Source organism: Corvus brachyrhynchos, unplaced genomic scaffold (assembly GCF_000691975.1).
Source record: "Corvus brachyrhynchos isolate BGI_N302 unplaced genomic scaffold, ASM69197v1 scaffold12, whole genome shotgun sequence".
Classification (NCBI taxonomy): domain Eukaryota; kingdom Metazoa; phylum Chordata; class Aves; order Passeriformes; family Corvidae; genus Corvus; species Corvus brachyrhynchos.
Genome location: NW_008237885.1, coordinates 2301171 through 2311130, shown reverse-complemented (window position 1 = coordinate 2311130; position 9960 = coordinate 2301171). Strand labels below are relative to the sequence as shown.

The 9960-nt window shown below is 40.2% G+C and overlaps 1 protein-coding gene across 1 annotated transcript in view; it reads left to right on the top strand.

Annotated features, from left to right (window-relative positions):
- The window catches only part of GPC6 (glypican 6), a 527821-nt gene extending 518518 nt beyond the window's left edge, over nucleotides 1–9303 (top strand). Inside the window, exons 8-9 of the mRNA XM_017732639.1 lie at nucleotides 4133–4308; nucleotides 4743–9303. Coding sequence (XP_017588128.1) covers nucleotides 4133–4308; nucleotides 4743–4945 — 379 coding nt within the window. The 3' untranslated portion in view covers nucleotides 4946–9303. The remainder of the gene's footprint in view (nucleotides 1–4132; nucleotides 4309–4742) is intronic.
- The last annotated feature ends 657 nt before the right edge of the window (nucleotides 9304–9960 follow it).

Below are 9960 nucleotides of genomic sequence, written 5' to 3'. Positions count from 1 at the left end.
AGAAGAAAACAAACAGTATTGTTCAGCTTCTCTCTTCTCAGGGCTAAGAAAGCTTGCTTTTTTTTTTTTTTTTTTTTTTTTTTTTCTTTTTTGCTAGGAGGATGCAAAGAACAGACACTGATTCAGGTTGGCACTTCTCTTCTTTTCATTTATAATGGGCATACACTTCTTGTAATGGCCAGGCCAACAAAGAGATCATTAACGAGAGAAGAAGCAGCAGCAAAGCTTAAAATTCACAAGGGTGTCTCCACTTTCGGAACTGCAGCAAAAGCAGCTGTGTTCAACAACTTTGCCCAGCCAGCAACAAATCTTCTGTCAAATCACAGTCCCAAGACATGGCTTCCTATTCAGTGTGACTTAACCCTACCCCACACACATCAAAATGCTTTCATCAGAACATGTGTCAGGCTGCCTCTCCAAGGCTGTCATTCATGAAACACCTTGGGCGGCGTGTTCCCATATCTGCATCAGTGCTGTAAAGAAAGGAAAACTATTCAAAGATATTTCATTCAATATAGACTTTTCTGACTGCTCCCCCCCATGCCCCCAAAGAAGCAGGTGAACTGGTTCAGTAATGAGGGTAGAATCCAGCTACACATTCAGACATGTAAATTCAGGTACTTAAATACGGAGTGAGACAATAAGGAGTGTGTGGTCCATGCAGTTGTAGTATCGTTAGAGACTCTCTGGGCCTTCTGGGATGAGTATGACACAGGACACTGCCTCCCCTCTGGACCAGAGCCTGGGCTAAAACTGCTTGAGCATTTTGAAAAGCACTAATGTTATGGTGCCTGAAAAGAGCCCCAATATCCTGTCAGTCTACTCAAAGGGGCAGTTTTCCACTGCCTGAACACATTACCTACTGCTATGTAAGATGGTCTAAGTAGCGAAGACACCTTCCTGGAACTGGCAAATTAGACCCTGGACCTACAGATATTCAAACCCTACTGGAGTGGCAGTATGACACCAAATGGCCTACATCCTAGTGGCTAAAGTGGCATTCAAGACTCAATTCAGCTGCCTAAAGAAAGACACACACTATAACTGTAGATGCCCCAAATGTCCAGGACCTCTCCCTCAAGCCTGCAGATATGATCCAGAAAGAGCTTTCAGAGCTCACCTGTCAGAGCTAGGGACAAGAAGAGGAGGAATAAGTAAGAGCATTCAAATGGCACCAGCTGTCTATGTTTATGCAAGTAAATCCCAGCAGGTGAAATATAATGAATCAGTCATTTGGCCAAAGGCACATGGGACTCTAACAGCTGTCCCTGCTCCACTGATGAATAAACTGCTGACTAGCTGTGACTGGATCTGGTGGTGACTGGATCTGGTGGTGACTATATCTGGTGAGAGTGGGACTCTGATTATATGCAGATGCTTGCATTTGAGCATACAAGATTTGGTATGTGTGTAAACCTAAAGATGAATCTTCAGCCTTTCTAATTCTTTTGCTCTTATGTCCTAAATGCCAAGAGAATTTAAGTATCTGACTAACTGTTAGGCAGTAGTAAGGCCATGGATTTCTTGTGACCTACATAAAGTATGTGTCCCTTACACACCTAAGTGAGGTACACATGCCAGGAATGCTTTGGGGATCACCAGATCCTGGGCAAATAGAGCAGGGTGTGTGATAGTGTGACAAAATCACTTTCTGTAACTGAATGGGCTGGCCCATTTAAAGTTAGATGATCCTGAGAAGGACAGCAGATGCACATTAGTCACAGTGCAAAATATGAGCCTTCATGAAATGCATGCCAGAGCACTCTCTAATTGCTTTAAGTCAGTACATTCTTCTTTTATTATTGATGACAAGACAAAATTAAATCAAAGAGAAATCAGTCAAAGAAAGCCTGTGAGCTGCCATTCAGAGCTTCTCATGGACAGCTTGCAATAAAGAGCACCTAATCCTTCATAAAAAAGGAAAGCAATCCACATGAATGTTTAGCAATTTCAGGTCACTTCTAGCTGCTAACAGCTATGGCCATTGTCATGGACAGGATACTGGGCAAGACAGTCATCCTCTCTGAGCCAGTAGTTCAATTCTTACACTCCTTCTTTTTTTAATCAACTGTACCTTGAAATGGCTGATTTACTACTAGGCTGAGTAATTTATCTACAGCAGCCCTTTCATTTGTAGAGATGTGTGACAGATGGAGATGCTGTTCCTTTGCAGTCCAGAGCATCTCTGCCTGCCAAGGTCTCCATCCTACTGCCTCTAGGCAGCTCTGCAGAATTATTTCCTGTTCTGTCTCTAGTGATTCATAACACCGTGGTCTGCTATACTGGGGGAGGTAGCTCTGTGTTCTCACCATAGTAAATCTGACCGCAGGATTCTGGATGGGATCCCCACAGCAATGTTATTTCTCATCATGGTACTAGCGAAACAACAGGACATGCAGCTTGAGGCTGGGTATTTTGGCAACCATGGTTGGTTCTTAGATGTTCACACGCCCCCAGGATTATTCTCATGTAAGCCTTCAAAAGCCACTGCTGGCAAATGAATCTCATCTTGCAAAGTGAGGACCCATTACGCTGAGACTAAGCCCTTCCCTGGCGCACCAAAGCATCTGTTCTCTTGTGAACCTCCAGAAGGAATGCAGAGCTTATTTTCCCTTCACCATGGCTTCAACAGAGAAAGCCCTTTCTTCTCCCTTACTTTCACATTTATTTTTAGATATATTTCTTTTTCCAGACCACTATGAACAATGCTGTCATCAATGCCAGACTTCAGTGGTGATAGAAAATTGGGCACACACAAGTGAGAGTGACGTGAAGTACTCTCAAACTATATTTGGTACCAGGCATCATGAAAGTTTATCATTAGTAGGCTAGACTGTGCTGTCATTACTTATTGTCTGAGCACATATGCACATGAGGAGTCCCACAAACATCAGTAGGACAGCCTGGTATGCAAACTAATTACAAAATAGATCATATCCTTATAAAGAAGGTAAACAAAGGGTAGATCTGCCCCATATCCCTTGCAGCCTAAATATGAGACAAAGACAGTAGGTAAAGACAGACAAGAGAGAACAGGGAAGCTGTGATGCACTATTTTTTCGGGATACCATGCCAGCACAGAGAAATAATGTCGACCCATTTTCAGCCTGGCAGCTGTAAAATGCACAGATAATTTTTAACAGAGATTTGAAGCACAGAAAAATGTAGCTTTGCAAATGCCTATAAGGTGAGCTTCCTGAGGACAAAGAGCAGCAGGGAACAAAGTGTGCATCTTTAACAAAAGGTAATGGAGATTTTTACTGTAGCATGATTGGAGGCATGGGCTGCTTTTTTGTGGGGGAAAGATGTGCAAAAGCACACTTGCTGCCTGTGAGCAGCCTAAGACTGCATTACTCAAGGTCAGAGAAAGGAATGCTGCAGTAATCAAGAAATTATAAGGTAAGAGCCTGAATAAAAGATTCAGATTTGTGGAGGGATGGGAAATGTCATACCTTAAATGTTATGCACAAAGTACACAAGACATGCAAGCATAGCCTGGTTTAAAGGAATAAGGACCAAATCAAAGAGAATACAGGAGTTTGGTAAAATTATAATGCTTTTTATAGGCCTGGATGTCATATAAGCTGGAGATGTTGTTCATGGTGGTCTGAAAAAGAGATGCAAGGAAGAATTGGAGAAGAAAATTAAGTGCTCTTTTAAACTAGGAAAGCCATAACGCCTCGAGATAGGCTTCTAAACTGTCTCAGAACAAATATACTATATACAACAAAGGACTTCATATCTTTTTAAGCAGAAAGAAATGAAAACAGCAGAATGCACGGTTAGATGCTTAATTTAGTGTGCAACCATTCATGTCAGCAGAGGATATGAATATGCGGTGACTTACTGCTGGCTTGCGAACCTTTTTCATAGTTCACACAGTCATTGCTCTTACTGGGGCGTATATGGAAAGTTAGGAGGATGAGAAACTTAAATCCTTTCTTCTCCCCATGCAGCTCAGCTACTAAACAGGTCCTTTGGAGTCAGTAAAATTAAAAACTATATTTTTTAAACAGTTTTAATGGATCTGTTTAAGAACTACACATTGAATTTTTTAGCACATCATTTACTGTACAGTGTTTTATTTCTGAAATTACTGCATCTCAAACTAATCTTTCATTCTGCTGTATAGATACTTGCCTGAGATTATGAACGATGGCTTGACCAACCAGATCAACAATCCAGAAGTAGATGTGGACATCACAAGGCCAGACACCTTCATTCGACAACAAATCATGGCCTTACGTGTCATGACTAACAAACTGAAGAACGCATATAATGGGAATGATGTCAACTTCCAGGATACAAGTAAGAAACCATTAACTGTCATTACATAACTCTAACTTTGGAAACATTTATGAATTGGCTCTGTTGCAATGACTTTCTGTAGTCTTTGTGCTCTGCACTGCTGACAACATAAAAAGTCTTTTTCTGTTCCATAAAATTCCAGTTATATAATTGTTTCTTTTGGTTCTCTTCCTTATCTTCATGTTTAATGCATCAAAACACTGAGGGCTTTCCATAATGCCAGCAGCCTGATCCTTTTTCAGAAGAGCATTTAATCATCTAATTAAGTTACAGTGGCTTTCATTTGGAAGCTTTACTGAATGAAATTTAGCATGACCACCACTTCCTCATTCCCAGTGTGTTCATCCCCACTGGGGTGCCACGTGGAAGGGAGAAAAGGGATGAAAGCTGTAACCTATAGCACTCACATTGTTTCCCTCACTCCTTTGTGCCAGGTGACGAAACCAGCGGCTCAGGCAGCGGAAGCGGCTGCACAGACGACATCTGTCCCACCGAGTTTGATTTTGTCACCACCGAAGCACCGCCTGTCGACTCGGACAGGAGGGAGGTGGAGGCTTCAGCCACACAGCCTGGCTGGTCACTGCAGACGTTGCTCGTCATCTTCCTCAGTCTCGTACTGCAGAGACAGTGGAGATAATCCTGGATCTAGGCGGACAAACTGTGTTTTAGCTACAGAAACAGCCAACTTTCTTCTTTTCTTATACTCTTGGACAATGGACCATGCCACAAACACTTGCAGTTTTCTACAAGACAGCAGTACTGCAACCTGCTTCCCATTTTCGTTTTCCCAAAGAGTACCAGGTGCCAGACTGAACTGCTTCCTGCTTTTTTCAGATATCTCTGAAGATGATATCCACTCTTGAGAGAATTCTTTCTCAATCCTTTATTACAGGAGACTTTCTGAGCTTCATTTCCTTTTATGCTGCAAAAGGGAAAAAGGATCTTACAGTATGTGTTTTTCCCCAGTGAGGAAAAAAGAGGGGGGGAAGAAACCAAGAAAGTTTTCTTTCTGAATCAAGCCTGACTCAAGGCTGCTGCATTTCAACAGACTATCAACAAAACACAAAAAAAGACAAGAAAGGAACACAAAAAATGCAACCGTTTTTCACTGACAGCCAGGTTTCCTTTAGGAACTTCTGTAGGACGATTCAGGTCATCAGAATGATCACTGTTATAGGGAGGAAGGCTGGATTTTTTCTCTCCAACACTAAAAGTGTATGTCTCAGCAGTGAATGTCTTGCACTCCATCTGCCAACCACATCAGATTGGTATGAAGGTAGAGAAGCTGAAAAATAAGTTTATCTTTTAGTATGGTAGTAGCTCCACTAGCTTCAGAATGTCATGTTACAGTTGCTTAGGACTTAAATCTTAATGCCCAGTAAAAATATGAGTAGTAGCACCGTTTCACCTAGTTTCTTTTAGGATTTATCCATGTTATACAATTGTCACCATTTTCCACTTAGCTCACCACCGTGAGCTTACCAGCCATGATGGTAATGTTAAACAATGCTCTTGACCCCTCACGGGTTCAGACAGAAAATAATCTCTTGTGATGTAATCTTTTTCCTTTTGTTACTGTTCTGACATCGATTAGAACTTTCTGCTACTATGTCCATTACCCTACCAAGACAGCAGTTCTCTAATAGACTGACAGCAACCGGATCAATAGTGTGTTTCACACCTAACTACATCTTTCTTATCAGTTAATTTCAGTGTCACAAGGATTTCTTCTACAAAATTTCAGATCAAACAAATATATAGTACTGACATGGAGATTTCTTTCACTTTTTTAGTCTTAGTATGATCATCTATTTTTATATATATAAATATATATAAATCACAGATTTTAACTTCTTAATTACAAGCTCAGGGTTGACACTTCTTTATAAGAAAAAAAAAAGTTTGGTCAACCAACTCTTTTTTGCTCTGAAAAGTAACCCTTTAATGACTGGTGAGCATGAAAATCAAAGAACAGAATTTTTTACATATCCAGTTGTCCATTTCTTAACAAGTTTGCAGGTTGGTAGAGAAAACCTCTCTCATATGTGTGTATTTGGTGGAGGTTGCGGGGAGGGGCATGTGAGCTTGTATGATAGGCCTAGAAGGACATGGATGTTAATTGCGATGGTAATTGTATTCTCAGATTCTTCAAGAATACATTGCTTTAATAATCATTGTCTAAATGGTTATGGTCTGGGATAGAGTTTCCCTAATTTGCATCTGGTCATAAACCCAAGATGGATGCTGTGTAAATCCTGGACAAATGTGTGTCAACAATTAGACATCAAAATCTTCCTTCTTCTATCAACCGCAGACAAAGGATTTTTGGGGCAATTCTGTGTGGTGTTGAAATGATTTGCCAGAAATTTATTTCCTGATTCTTATGTTGACTCTGGAAATCATATACACAAATTGTGGTATCACTGTAAAGCCAGCCAACCACAGTACAATTTAACAGCAGAGCAGGTAGATCGTATCCATTGCAATTGCTTTTTCTTGTCAAATTATAATTAGCTATTGATTTAGGCATGAAATTAAAATAGAAAACACACAGCACGTTAGAATAAAGTATACTTAAGCACTTTTACCAAAAAGTATTTACAATCTATTTATATAGTATGTCTAATAACAGAAAGCGTAAGTTTTGAGCCACTTGTATTCCATTCCTTTGTTTCCCCCATTCGTTTACTTTGAAATACAATGAAAGATAACATCATAGAATTCTAGAATCGTGAAACAGTCTGGGTTGGAAGCAACCTTAATGATCATCTATTTCCAAGCCCCATGCCACGGGCAGGGATGCCATTCACTAGATGAAGTTGCTCAGGGCCCTATCCAGCCTGGCCCTGACAGGTGGTCTATTCTTCTGGGCCCAGATTAGTGTGTCACTGTCTAAGTGTACAGATCACAGGGGTCTTACATGGCAAAGCTTCCCACTTCTCCAAATGTTCCCCACGGAGCAAGTCTTGTGATTCAGCATTTACGGTCTCCAGGAAGTTTAAGCCAATTCTCATAGACTTCTTTTGCCCTGGTACAGCAGGTACCAAGCAGAAGGTCTTTGTTTTTAATTTTTTTTCCTGAACTTGCACATCCAGCTTTCTACAAGGAGAACCCTTTAAAAATCTCCCCTGATCCATCTCTTTTTAGCCATCTCCACATCCTCTCTATGTCTTCAGCAACTTTGTTTCAGGAGAAGTTAAGTTTGATTTTGGTTTCTCTGGTTTTGTGTTTATTCGGTGGTAACTGATTCTATTTCCATCCAACTAGTCTGGATCTAAAAGCTTATTGACAGGCACCAATGGCCAAGCCCTCTGATGCAAGTCCTCTGTTGTACTTGCTCCACACTGCTAGTCAAAGAGCTGATGGGCTCATCAGGTTTTTGTGTTAGCCTCGGCCCACATGTAGGTGATCTGATGACTGTTTTCAGCTGGTGCAGCCAAGATGTGTGCCCAGGGTGCTCTCATCTATTTGCAGACCTCCGTGGACTTTTGGACAAGGAGTAAGATGGTTCCCTAAGAACTAGGGCTTCACTGAAGGTGCTCCTCACTGGAGGAGCTTGCCCTGCTGTTCTTGGATTGGATCTTATAAACAGCTGCTCAAACAACCAGCCTACTCCTTGCCAAAATGTAATCCTTGAGGGAGTTCTGCCAGAAATTTATGTCTTCCACATTATTATTTCTCCTCTTATTTTCCTACTATGCATGATGATATTTTGCCAGGAGACAGAGATGCCTTTGTATGAAGTACTGTGCATACATTTCTTCAATAGTCCCTAAAGGTTGAATGCACTCTTCATACATTGCATTTTTCTGAGATTAAGAGAGCTATTAAATCTACAGAGAAAATGAAATTGGGAATGAAGGAGAGAAAAGAAAAAGCATTCATATTCATAAATGTGAGAATCTACATGATTTTCATTGATTCTATTTGCACATTCTTGCATCCAATAGCTCTTCTTCTAAGGTAATTTTTTGGTGTGCCACAATTTAAATATTTCTCTTCTGTTAGCAGCTGATAAATTAAAGAAATTATAAAGAAGACAATTACCTGTTCAAGAAAAAGGCACTAAGTCCTAAGGAAAAGTCCTTTGATTGTGTAAACCCTTTCTGCTGCGCAGTCTAGAAGTTCTTAACATGTAATGCTCTTTTAAAGTGGAGACTAATAAAAAATTAGATGCTATTAATTACATAACCATTGCTGTAGACCCCTATGAGGTTTATTCTTTCAATATTAACTGAATTGCTTTTGCATCATCCCCAAATTTTTCATGTTCACTGTACTGCAGATTTTTCTACTGGTGACTAAGTACACAGTACTATAAATGCAGTGCAGACTACCTGGACTCTGGCCAAACTTAGACATTTCAAAAACAGACAATCAGGAAAAAATTGAAAAAGAGGATAGAGATTTCCTGCAAAAGAGGAAGATGAAAGGAACCTGTGCCTCAGTGTTCTGGTAAGGGTTGATCTATTCCAGTTTCCTAAGAGGCATCACAGACCTCTGTCTGTGGAAAGCTCCCAAAATCTGAGTCTCAGATGCACAAATCATCCCAGTTCTGTGGGATTTTTAGGAAGGATGATTCCCACAGATTTGTGAACCAGTTTGAGCTGCTTCCATGCAAAATGGCTTTACTGTGCATGTGACTGAGCACTGGCACAGATTGCTCAGAGAGGTTGTGGAGTCTCCCTCACTGGAGATATTCAAGAACCGTCCGGACACAATCCTGTCCCATGTGCTGTAGGATGACCCTGCTTGTGAAGGGAGGTTGGACCAGATGACCCACTGTGGTTCCTTCCAGCCTGACCCATTCTGTGATTCTGTGATTCTATGAGCTGGAGCTGTTCTTGGGAGGTGGACTCTATGTGCAGTGTCTCAGCAGGCAGCAGTTGCCTTCAGTTTACTAACTGACTCTGAATCATTATCAAATGTAACTATACGTATTCACTGAAACTTTTATTACTTCAACATAAAAAATAAATTACAGCACTGATGCAAGTTGTGTTTTTTGGTTTTAATTTGCTTCCAAAGATAACCCATTAAAACTGAATACAGAAAATTCTAGAATTGTTATGCAGGTTTCTATAGATTGCATTATGGATATTAACAAGAAACCCACATGTCAAAGACCACAAAACTATGTTTAATATATTAACCCACAAATGTTCAAACCTGCTAGAGGAGAATGGATAGAGTTAACAACAGTGGAATGTTACATAAAATTGAAAAAAGCTGTAATTTTAAAGGGAAATTCAGCAGTCAAAGGCTAAGTCTTAGTGTCAGTACTGAGATTATGTTGTCAAAACATAATAGACTCAGTAATGCCTAGTTTCAAGAAAAATAGGGCAGGTGATGCATTAAACATGGCAATGTTTTCATTACAACTACTTGGACTGTGAGGATCATATTAACATGTGTAATTATGACCCTTTTTTAATAAAATAATGATACAGACCACAGTACCATGGTAACAGCGTATGTGAAAGATAAATGTTATGATATTAACAATTTTCTCATCTGTTAAACAGAATAGGAGACATAATGGAGAATGAAGCACTTTGATTTTTAACATTAAGTTCTTGCATCAGACAGGAGTGATGGCCTCAAAATAATTTAGTCAGAATGTTTTCTAGCAGTCCATCCTATTCAAATCTG